The sequence below is a fragment of the Drosophila novamexicana genome, unplaced genomic scaffold (genome assembly GCF_003285875.2).
Source record: "Drosophila novamexicana strain 15010-1031.04,08,12 unplaced genomic scaffold, DnovRS2.1 tig00000932-arrow-arrow-pilon, whole genome shotgun sequence".
NCBI lineage: Eukaryota > Metazoa > Arthropoda > Insecta > Diptera > Drosophilidae > Drosophila > Drosophila novamexicana.
Genome location: NW_020824832.1, coordinates 1,866,626 through 1,891,363, shown reverse-complemented (window position 1 = coordinate 1,891,363; position 24,738 = coordinate 1,866,626). Strand labels below are relative to the sequence as shown.

Below are 24,738 nucleotides of genomic sequence, written 5' to 3'. Positions count from 1 at the left end.
TTATCGTGAACGGAAAGCGTTGTCGTTGTTGTTGTTGTTGTTGTTGTTGTTGTTGTTGTTTTCGTTGTGGTTGTTGCTGTTGTTGTTCAATGTTGCTGGCAGAGTTGTCAATTGTTTTTGCTCGACTTGCTTCTTCACCTGAAGCCTGGATATCATTTGCACAGCATTCCTCGCATCCTGGCATTATATAATTTCTCGCCGAAGAGCTCAACATTTAACAAGATCCATCAATCAGAGCGAGCTTTGGAAAGGAAATTTCCATCGATCGATAACTGTGCATGCTGCGAGAACCGAATGTCAAGATCAGACTGTCGAGATTAGCCAGTGCGCCAGAGTGCCCCAGTGATCCGAAAGTGGAACACACTCTGAGCAGAACACACACACAGACACACACACAGACACACACACAGCTGGTGATTGAATTGAGCTTGTAATCAAAATGCGTGTTCAACACGCGATCAAACAATCTAACGATCGATCCATAGTTTGTTCCAAATGCAAATGTTGTCAGCTTTGGTTAGCAATGACAATCAAAACGTTTGAATTTCGTTTCATTTTTTCTGTAAGTTGCTTAAGATTTTTTATCTTTTAGCAAAGATCTGAATAGAGTTTCTGGTTGAGCTTCTCGAATATATGTATATGAACATATTCTGCTCGAATTACCTGAAACTATGTTAACATAGTTTCAAGTGCACTGCTCTGATCGTGATCAAACAAATTATACGATTTTTTGATTTTAATATACGATCAATTTCTAAAGAGAGTTCTGCATCTAGAGACTGAAAATTTGATTACTCTTGTTCTATTTCGTATGCAGCTCAATAAATTATTTGTTATACAACTATATTTAACCTCTACCATAAATCGTTTTTAATTTTCAATCGCCCTTCTATGTGATTTTCACGATCTAAAGGATTACGTACAGCTGACAAAACTTTATAACTAATACTGCACTCGTCCCCTCTGCCTCTCCCAGTCTCCTTCCAATGCTAGGCGCTCGTCTCTCGATTTTCAAAGGCTCTTTAACAGCGCCTTTCTATGCGACTCTCATGCCCTCGAGATAGGCCTGTTTAGCTACATATAGTGACAAACAGTTGGCCAAGAACTTGGTCAGTGGATGCCAGCCTCGCTTTTGGCCAAATCAATAGATAGTGAAATTAGCATATCAGTTGCTAAGAAAAACTTACAACAAACAGTAAGAGAATTACAAATTGCAGCGACCGTTAGGCGAATGCGTTTCCCAGCATGTAGCATCATCTGCTGTGCCCATTGACAACGACAACAACAACAACAGCTGCACCAACATTGGCTTTTTTGCGTTTGTCGTTTATCACGCATCGCTGTCAAAGTGTCACTTTAGCTTAACGTTGGTGTAAGGCCAAAAGATATCACAGACAATTCCAGTCTGGGCTCGATGCCGCCCCAGCGCCTGCGCCTGCGCGCACGCGTAATAACGCATAATGTGCCAACAACAACAACAACAACAAAATCACGTTAATGACAGCGACGACGTGCCTTAAAGCCTGGCCCCAGCCTGGCTTGGCCTGGTCGCGGCCTGCTCTTAGTTTTTGCCACGGTATTGGCTATTTGGTCGCTCCGCCGTTCCGCAGGCGACGGCCTGCAATCGCCGCAGGCTAAAAGCTGAGAAAAACGGAAAGACAAAAATAAAAAAAAACCAAAGCAGAAAGACAGCCAGAGCCAACTGCTGTTTTGTCACATCATTATCAGTTGGCCTGGTGTTGGCCAGGTGCGCAGAATTGGTGGCATTATTGACATGACAGACATGGCAGGTGTGAAGGAATTCGCCACTAAATCATGTTGTGCGGTCCATTTTGATTGGACGACACTGTCGGCGATTGCCGTCTTAATAAAGTCATCTAGCGGTTAACATTATGCGGCCTTAGACACTCGGCAACAGGTTTGTGGATCAACTGAATATGAACGAATCACGGTCAATCAGAAAAACGCAAAAATCATAGGATAGATGCGCCTTTCTATGCGATTTTCATCAAGTAGCGCTTTTAGAATGTAAGATCAACAGTGCGGTTGACAAGATCAGAGGGATAGAAAGTGACATAAAAAAAGACTGCATTAAATGGGGAGGGAGAAATAGATAAAGAGTTCGAGATAGAGAGAAAGAGAAAGAGAGAGAGGCAAAGATAAAAACAGACCGTTAAAGAGAGAGGGAGAGCAAGAAAAAAAGCCAGAAAAAATAGTGAGATTATCTAAGAGAGATCGAGCAAGAAGATGGGCGAGGACGAGTCTGAAATGAAGAATCTTGAAATAGAAGGAACCTTTTAAAGAGAATAGCAAGCGTATTGCGAGTAGAGAAAAAAAGTGGGAGAACAGCAGGACCAAAAATATAATTACTACTTACATAATTGACTACTTATTCATGAGAATCGCATAGAAAGGCTTAACAAAAACAAAAACACATATCGAATTTGGATTGAGTTGTCTTTCATTAAAATTCGATAAGCCTGAGATAAGTTCTGCCATTAACAGATATTTTTTATGGGCCATAATATATTGCAAACATTGCAGCGCAGTGTGCGTCCGACAGTGTAGGGAATTGAAACGTTTAGTGAGCCGCACAGGCCCAGATGAAATTGAAGTTGAAGCTGATGAAGTCCCAGTGCTGGCCACAGAAACAAAAAAATGCTGCTTGCGCCTTGTGCTTGTTGTATGAATAATTCATAACAATGAACGACAGCCGCAGAGGCAGCACCACCAGCCAGCAATATGAAAGCTGGTCCTGTTATTAACTGGCATTGTGCACAAAAAAGTGAAAGCTCATAAGGCAATCAGTCAAAACGTCATCAATAGAATTAAGTAATCAACTCGGTAGAGCCGCAAAACTGACCACACACAACACGCTGCAGCAGCAGCAGCAGCAACAACAGCAGCAACATTGCAGACAATAGGCAGCTGGCGAGAGGCAGGAAAGAAAAAATAAAAGGCAGCAAGAGCCTGAGCATTGATTGTGGTCAAAAAGGAGTCCGAGCGAACAAAAGTGCGAGTGGCAGGACCACCAGCAAAAAGAGTTGCCAAGAACAACAAACGCAAAGCCAGCAACCAGCAACGGCAACCGGCAACCAGCAACCGGCAACAGACGGACGACCAACAGCAGTTGGTACTTTTTTCCCCTGCAGTTCTTTTTATTCCTTTCTGTTTGGGTTTTTTGCCCGTCTTTTTTTTCGGGTAAGTTGTTTGGCCGGCAGTTTTGTGGTTCTGTCCAGCTTGAAACGGACACCGGAGAAAACAAATGTCGATAAAGATAAGCAGCTAGCCCCAGCCCCAGCCCCAGCCCCAGCTCCGGCCCCGGCCCCGGCCCCAGTCCCAAGCCCGGCAGCAACAACATGTTAATTTGGCCAAACTAACTGCCTGCGCGAATCAAAGGCCCAGCCCAGAAGAGGTTTTTGAAAAAACATATCTTAAACATTTTTAAGCGCGTGCCCTCGCGTCAATTCCGTGTGGCACGTTCCAGCTGCCGGTGCTGCATATTGCAGCTTGCCACACGTCACATTTTGACCAGTGCTAATTATTGAACAGGGCCCGCCCCTCAGCCCTGACACCCCTTCAATATATATTACAACTATATTCATTTGCATTTGCCATCAGCCAAACCCAGTTACCACTTTTACTGGCCGATTATCACAAGACTTTATGTGCAGCTCACGGACTCGCTGACTTTGCGGCAAACAATTATTGCAATTATTTTAATTGAAAAGAAAATAAAAATTCATTTAATTTTTATGCATGCTGCTATAAAAACTAGCCAAAGATCTGCCAAATACAGTAGAGAATGCATTTAATACAATTTTATATATATATATAATAAATATATACACGCACACAAGAACACGCCCCTGCGACGTAAGCGAACTGTGTGTGGGCGGTCACTAGATAGATATACTTATACATAGATAGCTATTGAGATGCCCAATAGTGGGGCATGGTAAAGCAATTTTATAAACTTGATCTGGCGCAAAGCTTTAATGAACTTTTTAGTATACTTAAAAAGCTTGTTCATGTTGTGCTTTTGAATGTGCTTGGATTAATCAAAAGCTTCGCGGTGTTTCGGTTTTTCCTAATCTTGCAGCCATACATTGGAGCTAGTCAAATTTGGAAAACAATTGTTTTAATGTGCTTCCTAGATTAATGACTTAATCCGGATTATAATACAGCATCAGCATCATTCAACTCTTAGCTTTTATGTGCTTTTGATTTTCAATCCAGCTGGCAACAGAATCAGGAAAGCGCGTTCGTATGATGCACTTTCAATTGTGCTTTAATTAATGAAGAGCATTAAACTTAGACTAATCCGGCAGCGGGACATCAGAGCGACGCGCGAATTCAACCCAAAGCTTTAATTAGCTTTGCATACCCTTGAGCTTTTCACACTTTTTGCACTACACAAATGATTACAAAATCCTTGTAAATTTATATTTGCATACATACACAGTCCATAAAAGCAATTATTTTTTTTTGGTTTTTATTTCTTAACATATTGAAAGACGTTGAGACGAACATTCAATAACATTAACAAGAGCTCCATAGACGCACACAGACCTAGTGTATTACGTAGCTGCATCCCGTTGTCGTCCTCCGTTGGGTCCTTCGCTCGGACAGCCGCATTCGGGCTTCCTCGGGCAGCACAGCTCTGCCCGAGCAACGCCGGACGCGCCTTTGCAGGAGTCCCTCGAACCGAAGGACGTTCGTTTTTTTTTTTATATTTTTGACATTGTTTTTGTTTACTGTCGAATCCAAAAAATTTGCGACACGTTCAAAATTTGTAGTTCACTTGTTTTTTAGGCAAATACATTTTTGGTGCAAAAATAAAAAAAAATGAAAAACTCGAAATGTTCTTTTTTTTTTTTTTTGGTTTTTGGTTTTTGTTTTTTAATTTTTATTGTGCTTCGTTTGCAGGTTGAGACTGAACTTAAAATATTTTGTTATAACCAGCCCCAGCAGCTTAGAGCTGGGGACATTCTTGTCGCAAGCTACTTTGATGGCAAGCAATGAGATTTCAGCTTGAGTTTCTTTGTACACCCAATGAAGTAAGGCCCTATGAGCTCTATGCTATCTGGTTTTAAAAGTAATCGAAATGTGATAATGCATGATTATATTCTTCTCGTGCAACAAGAAGTCCCGCTTTCTGTTGCACGCAGTACATATATCGGAACCAGCTGGATCGGACCACTATATCATAGATACGATCGGTGGAATAGTAGTATCTTATATGAAAAACACTTTTGTTTATCAAGATATCTTGACCAACCTCTGCATTTATCAGTTTTACTATGCTTCTCACATTTGTATATGCAAAATCCTTACAACTTCGGACCACTATATCATATAGCTTCCATAGGAACGATCGGTCTAAAATTAGGTTGTATGAAAAACTTTTTGTTTTTCAAAGTTTTTCAAGATATTTTAACCATAATCGGCATTACCTATTTTCCCTGTGCTTCTTAGATACGGGCAAAGCACTGTGAGCATCATGACAAAGGTTGGGTCTGCAAGGGTACTAAATCTTCGGCGTGCCAAAGATAGCTGATAGCTGTCTTGTTTTTATTTATTTAATTTTATTTAATTTATGATTTATTGACTTTAAACAATTTAACAATATTTCACATTTTTGCTTATAATAAATTATAGATATTTTATTTGTACGGTTGTAACTATTTTTTATATTTTTTAAATTTAATTTGATTTTTTCTTAATTTTCCAACTTGTTTTTTTTTTAACGAATCTATAAATATTTACTATTATTCCCTTTATTTAATTTTTGTTTGATTAATGTTTTCGGTATTTTTCAATGATTAAGTAATTATGCGAATATTAAGCAACACTTCACGTTTTTGTTTATAATAAATTAAAGTAATTGTTCTTTATTAATGCTGTTTTAATTATTTAAAAAACGTTTGCCACAGTTCTTCATGGAAAATCTTGCTCCAATTAAACTAGGCACTTGGGCTGGAATAGCTGGCGCGCTTCTCATGCTCCACTTTGATATGATTATCAGTGGGATCTATGCAATGGCAAATAGATTCAACATAAAAATTAATCACCTTCGGGCAGACACTAATTTTTGCTTTATTTATTTAGCTAGTTGCACTTCGCGCCTCGATTGGCGCAGTCGGCAAAGGCCCAAGAAACCAGCTACGACTGGGCTAAGAATAGGAATAAGAACAAGCACAACAACAACAACAACAATAAAAAACGGCAACAACAATAGATTTTTGACGTCTGGAAATTGTGCAGAGTGCAATTTGCAGTGGCCTCCAAGTTCAACTAACATTAAAAAACAAAACAAAAAAAAAAGAGGAAAAGTAGAAGCCGAAGCTGAAGCCAAAAGATGAGGCTGAAGCAGCGGCTCAAAAGATGTGGCAGCTACCCAAAGGAATGCGGCGGCAAATGAAATTGGCAAGAGAAGAGGCCAACAGCAACAGCAACAGCAAAAGCAACAAAAACAAGAACTTGGCTAGAATCAGGCATTGCCAAGACAATTCGAGTTGCGTGATTTGCGTGAGCGTCGTGCGTTGACTGACTGACAAACTGACGAACTGACGAGCTCGCTCTACCTCCCTCCCTACCTCCCTCCCTCTCTCTATCTCTATGTGCTCTGTGTGTGTGTTGCGGGAGTTTTGCCAGCTGCAGAAAACAACATTTTAATACACACACTGCATCTATTGCAGTTGCAGTTGCAGTTGCATTTGAAGCTGCAGTCAGCAGTCGGCAGTTGGAGCTGGGTACTTGGCACACACCAACACACAATTGAAATTCCTTTGGCGCAGAAATTGTATTTCACGCTGAAAATGCGTGCTCTGCGTGCAGCAGCCTAAAGTGCAGCTACAACAACAGCAGCAGCAACAACAACAGACACAGCAATTGCTGCAACAGGAACCAAGCAATTATCTTTTATATGCAAGCCGAATGCAATGTACTCTACACAACATTTTATTTGTTGCATTATATGAAATAACGTAGAATAAATAATTATTATAAATATTGAGCTCATTTCTATGAGAGCATTCTTTAATTCCCATAAGAATCGATTGAATATAATAATTTCTACTAGGTATAAAATAATACTGCATGAAATATAGCTTACTTATGGTAATTATCGTTTATACATATATTCAGTTCTTGTTCATGCAATTTTAATCTTGCAAAAATCTGAGAAAACAAAACTTTTATTTGTTGTGCTTTCCAACACTATAGCCACACATATTATCCGGACAGATTAAAAACTCAGCTTTGAAATATCAACAAGAAACTAGCATATTTTTGTCTTATCGTATATGGACTGAAATAGGCTTTCTTAAGATATTATATAAGGAGTGAAAAATAGGACTTTCTTGCGATATCGTATATGAACTGAAACAAAATTCGATTGTGACTTTCTTACGATATCGTGCATGGACTGAAGATTTAGTGTCTCTTTCGCTGCGTGTAAAAGGTAAGAGTACTCAACCTATGGCAAAATGAAAGCTAACTGTGTAACATCATGTTTTTTTTTCTACCAATTTTTGCGCGTGTCAAACGCGTTGACGTAGCCGAAGGAACCCGCGAGCTGCAGCCAGTTCAGCAAAACGCACAAAACTTTATGGGATCAGAGCTGACTGGCAAACTTTATGACATAGTGATGTTAATCTCAGCTCTGCCGGAGTCGGACTCGAGTTGCTGCAGACACAGACGCGGCCGCAGTCGCGGTCGCAGTCGGAGTCGGAGTCGCAGTCGGAGTCAGTAGGAGGCAGCCCAAGTAGCATTCGGGGCCAAAGTGTAGGTGCGCGCGCCTGCGCAACGGCAAACAGCGCAGATGCCGCTGGGTGGCGACTCTGTGGCAACATGTTGTTGCCGCGATTGTGGGCCGCAATGCCGCCGTCGTGCCGCAGAATGCCCAAAAGCGCAACACTTGCCACGCTTGCCACAGCGGCAGCAGCTTGGACTGTTCTTGCTGCATCCTTGGCTCTGCGGTCACGTCTTTGTGCTGCTTCCTATTCAGCGATTAGCTTGCATTTTGCGTGAAACGAATTTAATTTTAGGAAAATAAATAAAAACAGGAGACAAAATAAACAACAACGTTTTGTGGCATGCAACCAAACTGTTGTCAATATTTGCGAAACGCTACTTTGTTGCCGTTTGTATTTGCAACTTGGCAGCTGATGCAGCACAAAAGCAGAGATATGCGAGAGATGCGAGAGAGGGAAGAGAGAGGCAGCTCGCGCATTTCAAACAAACTTGTCAAATTTTATTTAATTTTGCTTCAATTTCTCGAGTTTTTTGCTTCATTTTGTTTGTTGATTTTTTAACATACGCAACTTTTGGGGCCCCCCACACGAAACAACATGTGACGGCAACTCAAGAGATGGCAAGCCACATTCATTGGCCAAAAAGACTGCCAGTTGCCCCCAGTCGGAGAGGTCTGTCTGCCTGCATGTCAGGTCAACAATCTAATTACAAGTCGGCACACGCGGCTGTCACACCAAAGAAGCACTCGACACTCGACTAAAATGTCGTGACTGGGCGCAGTTCCCATACCCATTCGACCATAGTATTCCCTCATCCTCCCCCCTCGTCTTACGCTTCATCGTTGTTAAGCACCGAAGCACCGATGCAGCGTTAAGCAGCTGCAATTGGATTTAACATCGTCCATAATCAAGGGCATCCGAAAGCTTTTTAAAAAATAAGTTCTTGTGAATGGCAATTTATGCGCTGTGAATGACAACGGACATACACACTGTGAAGGATTTCTTAAGTATCTAGCTGAGAGAGAGAGAGACCGAGAGAAAACTAGAGATAGATATGGGAGAGGCATATAGAGACTAACTCAGGCTACAGAGAGAGAGAAACAGTATTGGGAGACATATTTCCGACTCCATAGAGTCGATATACAGATATATATATTTACACATACTTAATCAGTATCAAGGACTTGTCCATCTGTCTGTTTCTTTTTAAACCAACCTCTCAATTTCAAAGCTATGTTCATGGAACTTTGCCTAGATCCAACAATCTAAGACTTTCTATGCAGGCAGTACATATTACCGAATCGAACGTACCGGGTTACCATAACATATAGCTGTCATAGGTAAGTTGGGTTAAAAATACGTTCTTGTACTAACAAATTTTTTGTTTATCAAAATATGTGCTCTATGGTGCCATTATTTAGACTATGCCAAGACTTTGTTAAGTCTAATCTATATTCTATATACTTCAGTTATTCGCTGAGTTCTTCACCACAGAATTCAATCCCAATTTCTCCTTTATCTATTAAGCTAAATTTCCAATTCTGATTTTAAATATATTAACTCTATTTATCTATAAGTACTCCCGATGTCCTTTGACTGACAACAACTGAATATATCAGCTAAAAGAGTTGCGGAATGGGTTGTCAAGCTTTTAAAGTTAATTGGACGCTTTCATATCTTTCTATTCCCACATTTTTAATATTTCATTAGGTCAACTCTAAAAGCCACAAAATGAGCGATATAAGTATAAGTATAAACAAATGCTATTGTCGCATCTGTCTTGAACTTTGTTAATTGCATATAATTAATTATCATGAGCCAATCGTATTGGCTGAAATTGAAATGGAAATTGAAAAAGCATTTTCCATTTTCATTACACAAAAAATGAGAAAATCGAAAAAAGAGGAATGAAGAAAAAACATGTACATTGATTTACGCTCTTAATGCACTCACGTCAAGCAGCGGACAGCTCGGTAGAGGGGGACTGCAGCCGGGGCGGGGGCGGGGCTGTTTTGTGGATCCGATATGGGAAATCCATTAATAAATAAAGCCTGCGACACTTACCTGCAATGAGAGAGAGAGAAAGAGAGAAAGCATGAGTGAAAATGAAATGTGTGAAAAATGGGTAAAAAATGAAAATAAAATATTGTTAAAAAAGAATTTCATTAAGTGCAAATGCTGCAAAGGGCCAGCAAAATGGCGGCCATTATAGCACACACACACACGCACACACACGCACACACACAAACACACACACACAAATACATATTTGTGTATATGTATATAATAACGGGCGTGTTGTTGTTGTTGCATGTTGCGTGTGTGTCAACTTTTGCACTTTTTGCGCAAATGCAAATAGTGTAAAATGTGAAATGTGAAGTGAAGCAGGTGAATTAAGTGCGGCAGGGTGGTTGGCCCAAAAGGTAGACTGAGTGAGTGACTGAGTGTGTGTGTGTGTGTGTGTGTGTGTGTGTGAATATAGTTTCACACGAACGCGAAAGCCGAAACGTAAGCCGAAGTCGTCGCAAGCAACGCTTCAGCGATTCGCACTGAAATATATACGCGATATATATATATATATATATATATATATATATATCTATATATACATATATATATATGTCTCTACATGTTTATGTGTGTGTGTGTGTGTATGGCACAACTTCAATGGCCGTTGCATTATTGCTGCAACGCAACTAACAACAACAGCAACAACAATGCACAACGCCTACAATTGGCAAACCGCCCAACAGCAAATGTCCAACCCCAATAAAAATTGAAATGTAAGAGTGTGTGCGTGTAGGTGTGTGTGCGTGTAGGTGTGTGTTTGCATTATGTCTAGAAATGTTCGAAATATTTGAGGTAGTGAGTCTTGTGACTCAGGAGCTGCGGCATCGAAAGGGTTGGGAATAGAAGGAGGAGGAGTAGGAGGAGGAGGAGGAGGAGCAGGTGGAGGCAGCAGCCATACAACACGCAAAGGCAAGCACAGCAGAGCCTAGAAGTCAGAAGAGGCGTGGTGTGTGTGTGCGTGTGTGTGTGTGTGTGTAGGGTAGCTCAATTTGAAGTCAAGCAGGCAGAGGCAACTGGACACACACAATGCAAGAGCGAGAGAGGGGCACTTTAAAAAAGATATAACAGAGTGTGTGTGTGAGAGAGAGAGATAGAGAGAGCGAGAGAGAGAGAGAGAGAGAGAGAGAGAGAGAGAGAGAGCGAGCGAGCGAGCTAGGCTCTTGGCCTGTGAACGCTCGAATGAGCGAGCGAGAGGGAGTGGGTGAGCCGGGTAGGAAGCGGTAGACGTAGGGCAGCTATGACCAGGCGGTAAGGGTTGTTCACACACACACGCACACACATGTGTGTGGAAACGAGATGGCATAGGTTAAGCGAGCCTAGTATGTGAGCGTTGGCTCGTGGTCGGGGCCGGGGTCGGAGTCGGGGAGGGTTCGTAAGGACTCGATTGTGGCAGGCTAGTCACAATTTTTGAGGGTCGTCCAAATGCGGCTGCCATTTTAGTTTTGGCTGCCATAAGCAATAACCAACATCAACAAGAACAACAAACGAAAAATAAGTCAAAAACTCACAAAAGAATTAAGAAATGTTAAGGGAAAGAAAAGCCAGAAACGAAAATAATAAAGATATTAGAATATTGTAGCAAAAGAATTTCTGCAAATGCTTAATGATAAATATATAAAAAATAGTAATTGTGAATCTTTCATAAGATTGGCAGCTAAAAAGTCTTTCAAAAATATTAAATGGAGCAAACAATTATTATTTAACAATAATTAATTATATTCAAAAAATTTGTTTATGTGTCGAAGCAGCAATAGACAAAGTCAAACATTTAATTCGAATATTATACGATTTCTTAATAATTCCAATGTTATTTCTAGACAATGCCCAAGCTTTTGCTATTTATTTTCACAGCATAATATCATATAGATAATACAATATTAAGCATAATACAATATAAAGCATTTATGTCAGGTTTTACCTAAAAATGTTTTTTTATTCTTTTAATAAAGCGATATAGAGCGTAATTCGGAAAGCTAGTAAAAAGAACAAGTAAGAGGTTCTAGTCGGGAGCTCCCGAATAGGCGATACCCTGAACCCTCTTCTTAGAACATAAAATGCATATATTCTATTTTAGAAGCTATATGTCAAGTTTGGTGACTCTAGCTCTTATAATTTACCAAAATTGCCCAAAAAACAGGATATCGATATCGATTTTTATCGATTGCTTGGAAACGGAGTAAGTTATCGATTATCGGAAACAAATTCGATCTGCGCGGGAGCTAGGAGCATCTACATCTAAAATTGCAAGTCTCTAGCTCTTATAGGTTCAAAGATCCTTGCGTTCATACATACGGACGGACGGACGGACAGACAGAGGAACATGGCTAGATCGACTCAGCTATTTATGCTGATCAAGAATATATATACTTTATGGGGTCGGAGTTGCTTCCTTCTGCCTGTTACATACATTTGGCTTTCGCACAAATACAATATACCCTTATACCCGTTTTTAATGAGTTCAGGGTATAAAAAGAACAAAAACAACGCTCATTCCTATAAAACGAAATGGCGACCGCCTATTATGGCTGTAATTTCAACCCTAACTATTGAGTTATTCAGTTAATTTAGAAATTACGCACGAGTGGGAGAGAGAGAGAGTGACAAGCAAAGAGGTGGTAAGAGCGAAATAATTGCAAAGTTAGGCAGCGACAGCTTAGACACACGCATGTAACACACAGACAAGCATGAGGAGCTTAGCTGGTGATCAACTGAGCAAAGGCGCTTTAAAAGCTCACCAATACACATGCAGCTAACAGTGCAAGTGTATAAGTGGAGCTTTCTTTACAGAGAGAAAATTGAATAGTGGGTGGAAGAAGGAGACAAATAGAAAACTACGAAGCAGTAGGGAGACAGAGAGGGAAACGAGAAGGAAAAGCGATGGTAAAAAGAGCGATAAGAGACGGAAAAGGGAGGGAATAGAAAGGGAAAAGAGAGGGATTATAGATTGAATGAAGATAAAAACAAAACAAACAAAGAAGCATTGTAAGAGTTAAGCAGGAGAATAAAGAAACATGTCAAGCATGTGAAAAATGTTTCACTAGCGAAGAATTCTTCAAATATAAATTGGGAAAAACCCCTTTGCTCAGCAACTTGTTATACGAAAAAGCTTTCCAGATATATTGAACAGCAAGGTGCAGTTAACAATTCAACGTTTCAATTGTACGTCGAAAAACTAGTTTCTAACTCTAACAGGCATTTCGGTCCATAAAGAATATTCGCACAGACTCTATGATTAACGAGTAGCGCATATATTAAGTCTCGCTAAGGTCTAAACCCGATCGAAGACAAACTCTCTATAATTACCTGACAAGCTATTAGAAAAAAATTAAGTTCAAAATAAATATAGAAAAATAATGTATATAATAGGAAGATTTATGCGAGCCAGTTGTGTTATGCGAGCCAGTTGTGTGCATACAAATACTATACTACAGTTGATAGATGTACATATAGATATAGATATATGTATATATATATATATGTGTGTATATGCATGTATATGCGGTGACTAATGCCTGTTTGAATAGCTGAAAGTTACCTATTTGACGCCCGGCTTAAACGGTTAATGCTGCCTGCTACTGGCTAAATTTCGTCTGCCCAAAGCTGCCAAAGCTAGCTCCCCTAGCAGCAGCCCCTAGCACCCCCTGTCCACCCCCTAGCGCACCTGGTATTAAGCTAATTGCCCGACTTCCTTTTGCTTGACACTGACATTGAATCTTGTTACGTTTGGGTTTGGTTTTGGGTTTGGGTTTCGGTTTTTGATTTTGATTTCGTTTCATTTCGTTTCGCTTTGATGACGGAACACCTCAAAAGTGAGCGCCGCTCGTTGCATTTGTATTTGTTTAGTGGTCACTCTACACACACACACACCACAAGCACACACACGCATGCACACAAATACATGCATATGCATATGTATGCTATATAAATATGCATGTTTGTGTGCATGTATCCATGTGTTTAGTTGTGCATGTTGCGCGCGCGTATTAAATTCAGCTTTAGCTACCTCGCTCGCTCTCACTCGGTCTCTCTCTCTCTCTCTCTCTCTCTCTCTCTCTCTCTCTCTCTCTCTCTGTCCCTCTTCCGCCTTCAACTTGGAACTTCTCAAGCAATGTAGCCACCCTGTTGCGGTGCTTTTTTTCGCTTTTTTATGATTATTGTGTTTTGTTGTTGTCGGTTTCTCTTAATATTTTATTTGTTATCCATTCTACGGCTTTGCTTTTCTTTCTTTGCCTTTGCTCGGCTGCATTCGTGCTGCGCACGCGCAAAACTTGTTAGAAGTTTTGTGTTCTATTCTTATACTATATACACATATGGAGAGGCGAGTTATCGCGCCAAGGGAGGCAGGGCTGGGGCAGCTCAGAAAGTCGGGTAGCCGTCATCGTTGCGCAAATGTTCAAGGTTAACAACGCTCAGCTCAAGTGTGTGCAGTTCGGTCCGTCGATAGATTTGCCAAATGGTTAATGGAACACGGACGCAAAGCGACGCGACGCGACGAGACGCTACGCGACAGCCAGGCAAAGCCGGCAACTAGACAGACAAGTGGGTAGGTAGCATGCGATATATACACATATACATATGTATATACATGCATACATACATATATATGTACATACAAATATATAAATAGGGAAGCGTGGGGTATGTGCCTGGCCTGGCGATCGTGTCGCAGCTGCCCGTTGAATGGAATTATCAGAGATTGAAACAAAAGTAGTCAACTGTTTGATAAGTGTTTCATTCCAGCATTCCTGATTGCCCAGTCGCCGGGAATGCCTATGCAACACTCTTTGCTTTGATTCCAGCATTTCTTCTAATGGAATTCATGTATATATACACATATGTGGCAACTGCCCGTTGAATGGAATTACCCGAGGTTGAGACAAAAGTAGTATCAGCTGTTTGATAAGTGTTTCATTCCAGCATTCCTGGTAGCCCAGTCGCCGGGAATGCCTATGCAACACTCTTTGCTTTGATTCCAGCATTTCTTCTAATGGAATACATGTATATGTATATACACATATGTGGCAACTGCCCGTTGAATGGAATTACCTGAGGTTGAGACAAAAGTAGTATCAGCTGATTGATAAGTGTTTCATTCCAGCATTCCTGATAGCCCAGTCGCCGGGAATGCCTCTCAAATCATGCCCAACACTCTTCGCTTGGATTCTAGCATTTCTTCTTTCGGAATTCACTTTTGCTTTGTGCTCTCAATATCAATGCTCAATGCGTCAATTTGGCATGCTGGCGGAATTATAAAACCAGCTGATGAAGAACCTATGTATATGTAGCTCCGGCACAGTTGAACAATCTTTCTGTGTGTTTTATTTCAGTATTCCGAGCAGCAAAGTTGTTCGTTCGCTAGAATTCTATTTGTGTGTGGGTAGCCATAAAAAGAAGGTACAGTTAACAGCAGACTCTATTGTGTTTCATTCCAGGCTGAGAAACAAATGGAATTGGGAAGCTTTCAAACGGAGTCGGCTTGCATATATCATCGATTCGCAGGAAACTATTTGGAAATCATCCAAGGTGGCCAGGCATACGAGTTTGTCGGAACCTTTGAAATTTGTTCAGCTCGCTTTCATTTTATAAAAAGTGCTCAACTTAAGCACACGTTTTAATTTCCTTTTTTGCAATTTTTATTTTGATTATTTGGCAAAACCTATTGTAAAAATCGTAGCAAGTGATAATTAAAAATCCCAACTTAATGCTCGGTGCAAACCAAATTTAATATCGCAGTGTATGACACGAAATAATCAACACCAACAAGGAGAAGAAGAGCAACAACTCCACAAAATGTTTTCCAGCGATGCGGAGTTGTTGCGCGATCTGGCTAAGACGCAGTCGTCACGGGCTCAATCGCCGCGTGAGAAGCGCGTCGGCCTCATAGCTGCAATGGGTCATTTTAGGCCAAAAAACGCCACGCCCATTCAGTTTTACAACTATGTGAGAGAGTTTTGCATAATGCACAATTGCAGCATCGACGAGGCCATGGAGAGGGCGCCCGACTCCTGGACGAAACTCAGCAAGGATCAAAGGCGGCTCTACAATTCCGTAAGTGCGATCTCTTCCTCTTTCTCTTTCTCTTCCTCTTTCTCTTTCTGTTTCACTTCCACTGTTCCCATTTACGACGTTGCAATTGTGTTGCCCTCTCCCAACTGTTCCCTTTCCAATTGTTTTGGAGGGGAATTCACATCACTTCCAATCCCACTATACACCTTGCAATGCATTTCAAATGTTCCATATCCACTGTTCCTAATTCCGTTATTCCACTCTTTAGTTATCCCATGTTCCACTGTTTCCTTCAACTGCTGCACCTTTCCTTAACTACGATATATTCCACCATTTCCAATCCCATTATCCCTGTTGCAAATTAATTACAAGTAAGAGATTCTAGTCGGGAGCTCCCGACTAGGGGATACCCTGAACCCTCTTCTAACATCAAATGCATATATATATTCTATTTTAGAAGCTATATGTCAAGTTTGGTGACTCTAGCTCTTATTATTTAACAAAATTGCCCAAAAAACAGGATACCGATATAGATTTTTATCGATTGCTTGGAAACGGACTAAGTTATCGATTATCGGAAACAAACTCGATCTGCGCGGGAGCTAGGAGCACCTACATCTAAAATTTCAAGTCTCTAGCTCTTATAGGTTCAGAGATCCTTGCGTTCATACATACGGACGGACGGACAGACAGACAGACGGATATGGCTAGATCGACTCGACTATTGATGCTGATCAAGAATATATATACTTTATGGGGTCGGAGAAGCTTCCTTCTGCCTGTTACATACATTTGGATTTTGCACAAATACAATATACCCCTATACCCATTTTAATGGGTTCAGGGTATAATAAGCTACCACATTGAGTGTTCCGGATTTCACTATCTACTATCTCATCTTCCATTGTTTCCAACTATTTCCTTCAACTGCTACACCTTTGCGTAACTACGATGTATACCACAATTTCCAATCCTATTATTCCTATTACAATTCATTTTTAATGTTTCACATCGACAGTTCCAAGTTCCGCTATTCCACGCTTTAGTTATCCCATCTTCCATTGTTTCCATCAATATACAGGAGATACACGCTGCCCTGCCAATTCCTGTGCCCCGACACCTTATCTATCGCGCATTTCAAATGGAGCGCGCCGGCCGCTGGAAGATTAGCTCCATGCCCGCCGCGAATGGTGCGTCCACCAAGTACTCGGTGGAGTCGTATGCGCCGCCCGTCAAGCCCACCAAGATGCAGGCGCGTTTGCGGGCGCAGCAGCCACGCTATGACAACTTGGCCGAAACGTCGCCGTGCTGCCTGGAATCGCCGCGATCACCAAAGAAGCCGCAGTTGCGTACTTTGACGCCGCCCGAGCAACGAGCGCAACGGGCACAGCAGGAAAAGAGCACGTGCTCGCTGTCGCTCACACGGATACTGTCCGAGGTGAGCCTCAAGGGTATGCGTAGTGGCCGGGTCAAGGTGATGCCAGCGGGCAAATCTCTCGGCGAGGTCGCCACCGAGTCCAAGCCGCAGCCGCAGCCGGCAGCAATAAGCAAAAGCAAAAAACAGCTAAAAGTCACATCAGCTGTGAGAAAGAAGCAGATCGCCGTCAAGGTGAAGTCGGCAGCGAAGCAGCCATACCCCGGATTGTCCAAGACAGATGTCAAGCGAAAGTATCCAAATAATAAGAAATATAAGAAAAAATCCTAAGCGGAACTTGTAACGGAACCAGTTGAACAAATCCAGAATATGACTCATGTTTATTGTTTTCCCCCACCGCTTCACACAAACACTTCCCTCCCCCCACCCACACATGCACACCACACACCACCTGGAATGCCTCACCAAAAAAACTACGAATACCAAGGACGCTTGAGGACCCAACACTATACAAACACACACTCACACACACAATCACACACACAATCACACACACAATCACATAATCACACACACAATCACACACACAAACAAACAAACAAACACACACACAAACACACACACGAATACACTTAACGAAATGCACTTGAAAGCCATGAATATATATATATATGCATATATATGAATATTATTTTATATATATATATATGCATGCACACACACAAGGACACATACAGATCCACACACATGTATGTACACCTAAATCTCGTTAGAGTTATCGAACGATTGTCTTTGCTTATCGAATGTTTACACGATTGTTTTAATCACAAATGCACCGAATGTACCTCGAATGCTAAATGGTTAAAATGTTACTTGCTGCTGCCACTTAAATTGGACTCACATCTACTCGAAAACACTCGAATAACAAAAACTAATTAAATATAACTCATTGTATTCATTACACGATTCCTAATATTGTTTAACCACAAAACGTTTATACGAGCTGCTTGTAAAGCAAAGCACAAAATAAAACGTGAAAAAACACTAAACATATGTATGTAAAATATTCAACAATTTTTTCTAGAAAAAAAGAAACGAGTGAAAACAAGTAAGAGGTCCTAATTGGGAGCTTCCGACTAGGGAATACCCTGAACCCTCTTATTCCAACACCAAATGTAGTTCGCGCAACGCTCTCTTTTGAAGTAATAAAGATAAATTTAAAAAGAAAATATTTTCCCCAGTAGGACTCGAACTAGAGACAGACCGCACCACTTGCTATGCCTTTACTCAACAGCCACACCAATAATTGGGTATTATTGAGAAAAAAACTAATTAAAATAGCAGCACAAAAAAACAATCGCAATTGCAATGCTGTTGATAGAATTCAAAGCAGACGCGCATGAATGTGTGTGTGTACATATATACAGAAATTCTTAGAATTTGCGTCCCATCCAATTGCGCAGTAAAACATAACGTTGGGTTTTTATATATCTTATTGTACCATAGAATGTTTGTGTATTTTCAAAAAGTCAATTGCATTAAAATTATGGCTTAAATTGGTAGAAAATTTAAGTTGGGTTATTAACTTGACTTATAGCTCTGCGGTGGTAGCGGGGAGGTGGCGATAGGTATAAAATGAAAGTACTTGATATATATATAATATTGTAAAAGCAACGTATCAAGTTTGGTGACTCCAGCTATTAATATTTACCCAATTTGCTCAAAAAGCAATGTCGATATCGATTGCTGAGAAACGGAGTAAGTTATCGATTATTCAAGTTCAGGGTATAAAAAGCTCGCCAACTATTCGTGAGCAGCTGTGAAAGAGTGTTGGAAATGCCTGAAAGGGTGTGTCACATTAGATACAGTTTATTTCAATAACGATAACTTCCATTTCCCCTCCCTTTGAAATCGATGAGTATCGAAAAATCTTGTTTTCTCCTTTTTACAGCTTGTATCTACTTAGGACAATTTTATAAATTTCACAATTCCGCCTAATAGAAAGTGTTGGAAAAAGTGAAAAAAGGTGAATCCCAGTCTGCAAATATTTCTATTTTTTATGTTCAGTTCTTTTGGTATTCGTTTTTTTGACAGATGCACATAAAATCTAAGTTTATGATTATGGTGTTTCTCTGATTAAAAGAATATAAAATCTTCAAATTTGGATCGAGATTAGAGCCCGAATCCAGGTCTGCAATCACAACCTTCAGTAGCCAAGATCGTGAGTATATCGCAGATCGTATTGTGATATATATACATCTATAAATATAGTAAAAACTTCAGTTCCTTTAGATCGTTAATTCACAATATCCATGAAATTATTTTGAATTGAAAGAAACAAAAGCTTTTGGCCACGTTGCCAGAACAGGTAGCCAAATAGAAAAGAGTTTTGAATAAACCCGCAAAACGCTTTTTGGGCAATTTTTGTATTTGTTTAATTTCTTTATAAGCTGCTCGGTCAAACTAGATGCCTGACGTGTGTATCTACATGCCCAAACGTATGCATGTATCTAGAAGATACATATCTGTGCGTGTATCTCGCGCAGTGTGTGTGGCTGTGGCTGTACTTATGTATCTGTGCCATGATGTTCGCCAGCATTTGATGAACCGTTATTTAAGCAGCGCACACCATAGGCAATAAAACATTTGCGTTGTTGTTCTATAGACAACGAACAACCAACAACAACAACAACACAAAAAGATAAATGAAATCAGCAAAAAGCCAGCAGGAAAAAAAATTCGCGCAAAAAATTAAATTTTTTTCGTTGCCTTTTTGTGTTTTTGTTGTTGTTATTTTTGCCAATCGGCACGCAGTTGCCAGTTGAGCATTTGACCTAAATACGCTGCCTGCCAGCTGTTGTTGTTGTTCTTGTTGTTGTTGTTGTTGTAGTTCTCAATAGGCTAAACTTAACGCGCTTTTGTGCGTCGCCATAAAAGACAAAAAAAAAAAGAAGGCAGCGCAAAAAATAAAATGGCAAATAAAAAGAATTCGTTGTTAGATTTTTGTTGTTGCGGCTGCTAATTTCGCAAAAAAAAAAAAAAAGAAGAAACGAAAAAAAAAAACAATTCTATTCCGCATTCGGCCGAAAAAGCAGGCATGAAATGAACAACTGTACACAGAAAAGAAATAAAAAAAGCGAAAAGTCACTGTCGACGCTGACGGCGACGTGAACGCCGACGCCTGCGCAGCCCACGACAACGCTTTGGCTCTTCTTGTTCTTCTGCTTTTGCTGCTGCTGCTGCTGCTGCTGCTGCTGCGGCTGCTTCTTCTTGGGTGCTTGCTAAATTTATAGCCGCTTACGCATGACGCCAAAAAGCAGCTGACAAAAGCTCTCACACACGCACACATGAAAGCTGCCTGCTGTGGCTTTGCTGCTGCGTGCAGCGACGCAGCGTCGTCATTTCGACAGCGCCATTTGACTTCTAACTGCTTTTAAAAACAGGCAGCATAGGCACACACACAAGTATATAAGCAGGGAGACACACACACACACACACACACACACACACACACACACACACACACACACACACACACACACACACACACACACACACACACACACACACACACACACACACACACACACACACACACACACACACACACACACACACACACACACACACACACACACACACACACACACACGTAGGCGCTAACTAGGCGACCAACTAAACTTAACTAGCGCCCTCTGCTGACAGCGCTGCTTTGTGTTGTCAAGCTGCAAAGGCGCAGCAACGAGCAGCGACGATTACGCAATGCGTTCGTTGCTTCACACACACACATACATACAGAGGCACAGCTAAGAGCAGCAGCAGCAGCAACAACAACAGCATTTTGTTTCGTTTCCGCGATCGACGCGCTTGCAAAAACAAAAACAAAGACAAAAAAAACAAAAAACAAAAAATTCGCAAATAGCAGAAGTTGCGATGCGTGCGACCCAATTGGAAATTTGACATACAAAGAGAATGTGCGAAAGAGAGAGAGAGAGAGAACGCGACAGTGCAGCTTAAGTACTATGTACTATGTAAGTTGTGTATATTCGAATTGTAACGCATGTATGCATATGTATATATGTATATGTGCATGTGTGGGAATTAGCTGGAATTACAAGTTTTATAATTTAATTTAATATTAAATAAAACATAAAATACTTGGCATAGGATTTTTTTAGCTTTACTTATTAGAAAAATATCAGTTTTTATTACAGCTAGAAATACATAAATACATACATACATAGCATTTATTTAAATGTTTATATTTATGCATATTGTGTTTGTCCTATAATACCTGATTAAACCAATTTTAAAGTAAAATTCAATACCTACCAAAAAATATACATGCCAAATAAATTCTTTAATTTGAAAATAAAGTTCAAAGAAAGAAAAACATATAAAATTCTTTGATTTCAAAGCAAAGTTCAAGCGCACAAGTAAATATATTAAAAATAAAAAAAATGTAGAAAAAAATACATACATATATTTGTATATTTATATATACTTTTATTTGTATATTTATATATACTTTTATTTGTATATTTATATATACTTTTATAAACAAAAATAAAATACAAAAATTACTCTTTGAGCAATTAATAACAATATTAAATATGTAATGTTCGGATTTTGAGTTAATGTTTCAATATATTTAAGTCATATTAAGCACGACTCATTAAATTTTATGCATAAAACAAAAAAGATATATCTTAAAAAGGAACAAGTTTAAAGTTCAACAAAAACGTTTTAAATTTCTAGTAAAAGACGTTTGAGCTTCTTATTTTTTCAAAAGTTTTATGGGCACATAATCAAAAAAAGTCTTTAGTCTGCTGTTTCTTCGTTTAATAGAGTATTTAATATTCGTGCTCTGTTTTCACCATTTCTACATTTTGCAGTCCTCTCTCCTTCATTAGGCATAGAGCATTTGAGCTTCGTTCATTTTGCTGGATTTTTTCTTCAGTTTTTTTTCTTTTGCTAGCTCTTCACCCCGTTCGGTCTGTCAAACGTTGCCCAACCGAAAAGAGAAATTTTGCAGTTTTTGTGTGTCTGACCTTTGGCTTGACCGTGGGCGTGAGTTGTGCGAAAATAAAAGACCGCAGCAAATAAAAAATATATATATGTATATGTATAGGTAAAAAAAATAAAGTAAAAAAAATAGTTGCGAAAATGTTTCTAGCGGGTCGCTAGCCGCTTGAAATTCAATGCTATCTACGCGCACACACACACGCACACGCACACTCGTGCAATGTGCGCAAATTGGTTCAGTAGGTGGCCGTGTGTGTGTGTGTGTGTGTGTGTGTGTGTGTGTCTGTTGCTGCTGTTGTTGTTGTTGCTGCCAGCTGGCGCGGCGTCATTTAAATTTAGCAACAAGCAGCGAGCGGGCAGCAGAGAGCGGAGAGCAGAGAGCGGAGAGCGAAGAGCGCAGAGCGTGCGAAGGGAGAGCGGGTAGCGGGGCTGCGCCTTCAGCCGGCAAAATGAAACATTGAAAATCATAAGGAGAACAACAACAGCGAATTTCGCACATATCTGTCCTTGACACACATTGCGTATACGCAATTTACGCGTTGCGTGTGAGTGCGTACGCATTAGCGTGTGCGTGTGTGTGCGTGTGTGTGACCCACTTACGTATCTGACAGATACAGATAACAACATATGTTTCCAACAGTAAATTCGCAAATGCAAAACTAGTCGCGATATCAGCAGCAGCTGCTTAGCTCAGCCTCTCGCTCGCACCCGCACCGCTCAAGCGGAAGTGTTGCTCGGACGGATCACAGAGGAGGGAGGGGGCAAGCGGGGAAGCGGGGGCGCTCGTTTGGCATCTCTATCTGCTGCATTATTGGCATTGATTAATTGTGGCGCTGCGCCGCCGGTTCAAAAGGTGCGACATAAGACAAATTGCACGAGTGCATCCAAAAAAAAAAAAAAACAGCCAATAAATTTTGGACAGCTGCGAAAAATGGCCATCAAAAATAGTTGGCTCAAATGTTGGCCAAAGATCATAGCCAAAGATCAAATAAAACACTCGCAATAACTGTTCTTTTTTTGTTTTATGTGGGATCTCAATTAATCAGCTATTTAGTTGTTTCGCATATAATTATAATAATCATACTATAATAATGCACTATTTCAGATCTATAGTGAGAAATGTTGAATAAAATGTTGACTATATATAAATATTTTAGAGTGAGCCCAAACTTTGTGTTTACATTTTAAGATTTGATTATATTGTAGATTTATATATATCATTATATATTATATTATATATATATATTACATTATATCAACATCTCCATCGTTCGCCATGAAACTTTGCACCTTTGCCGGATCGGACCACTATAACCTATGGCTGGAACATATCTTAGCCATACTCGACATAAACAATTTCCCCTGTGCTTTTTAGATACGAGCAAAGCAATTATGAGCATTATGAAGAGTATTAAATCTTCGGATTGCCGAAGATAGCCTTCTTTCTTGTTTTATATATTTGCATTGCATAAGTCTTTGATAAGCTTAATAAAGAAATTTTCAGTTGCCAAAACCTGCTTTAAATGTTTATTATATGTTTACAATATATTTTCCTTATATATTTAATTAAATCCTTTTTAAAAATGAACTTCTTTGTTAATCCAAGAACAACAGACATAAGCCTGAAATTTCTGGTATTTTTCCTGCTAATTTTGCTTAAAGCCAAATTTTCAACTATTTTTAGATAAAAATACGATTTTCTCTTATTCCTCGCCTTGAATACCCTACAAATGGATTGAGATTCTTTTAAATGGGGAACTCTGGAAATTTTCCAGGAAAATAAATACATTTTCAACTGGAATTTAAATTGCATTTGTAATAAATTTGCATTTGTGCAAAATCCAGCTTATTTATTAATAATTTCTTAATATTTGTGCTTTTATTTATTTTTTTTGCTTAATATGCCTTATTTCTGTCTAATGTCATGCAGCGAGTGCTGCGTACGTGCCTTTGGCTCAGTCGGATGCAAGGGCCAAAGCGGGGGTGCGGGGGTGCGGAGGTGGCGCATATGTATGTATGGTGAGATAACAGCCACATGCATATAGACACACACACACGAAATATACATACATTCTATGCACACATACATAGATGCATATACTATATGCTTGCATATATGTATTTATATATATACATATATAAAATGAATAGGCAACAAATAACAGTCAAGTGCAAGCAAACGCACAGCGTGCGTAGCCTCTCTCTTTCGCACTCATTGCTACCCTGGCTTAACTGATAAACAAAGAGCGGCGGCAGCGAGGCAAAACGTATTTGTTCTCTTTATTTTCATTTGCTTTCGTATTTGTTGCTAATAATTTGTTTTTGCTGCCATATGTTTGGCAAACATGCGAATTGCGTAAGCGGCGACAGCAGCGACGGCGACGGCGACTGCGACGTCAGCAGAGAGCGCAACATTTTGCAAAGAGAATTCGCAAATTGGAAAAAAAATGATCACGAAACAAAAGCACAGGCCACACACACATAGACACGCACGCACACGAGCGC

The 24,738-nt window shown here is 40.1% G+C and overlaps 2 protein-coding genes across 3 annotated transcripts in view; one reads left to right on the top strand and one right to left on the bottom strand.

The window, feature by feature from the left end:
- Nucleotides 1–24,738, bottom strand: part of LOC115765214 (longitudinals lacking protein, isoforms A/B/D/L) — a 127,863-nt gene that overhangs the window by 92,388 nt on the left and 10,737 nt on the right. The window lies entirely within an intron of this gene.
- LOC115765215 lies at nucleotides 15,416–18,257 on the top strand. The gene is made up of 2 exons (XM_030708659.1): nucleotides 15,416–15,875; nucleotides 16,915–18,257. The coding sequence occupies exons 1-2, from the start codon at nucleotides 15,564–15,566 to the stop codon at nucleotides 17,536–17,538; spliced, it is 936 nt and encodes a 311-aa protein (XP_030564519.1). The 5' UTR covers nucleotides 15,416–15,563; the 3' UTR covers nucleotides 17,539–18,257.

Coding starts and splice junctions, on each gene's coding strand:
- LOC115765215 (XM_030708659.1), top strand. CDS start 15,564: ATGACACGAAATAATCAACACCAACAAGGAGAAGAAGAGCAACAACTC. Junction 15,876..16,914: donor AAAGGCGGCTCTACAATTCC/GTAAGTGCGATC, acceptor ATCAATATACAG/GAGATACACGCTGCCCTGCC.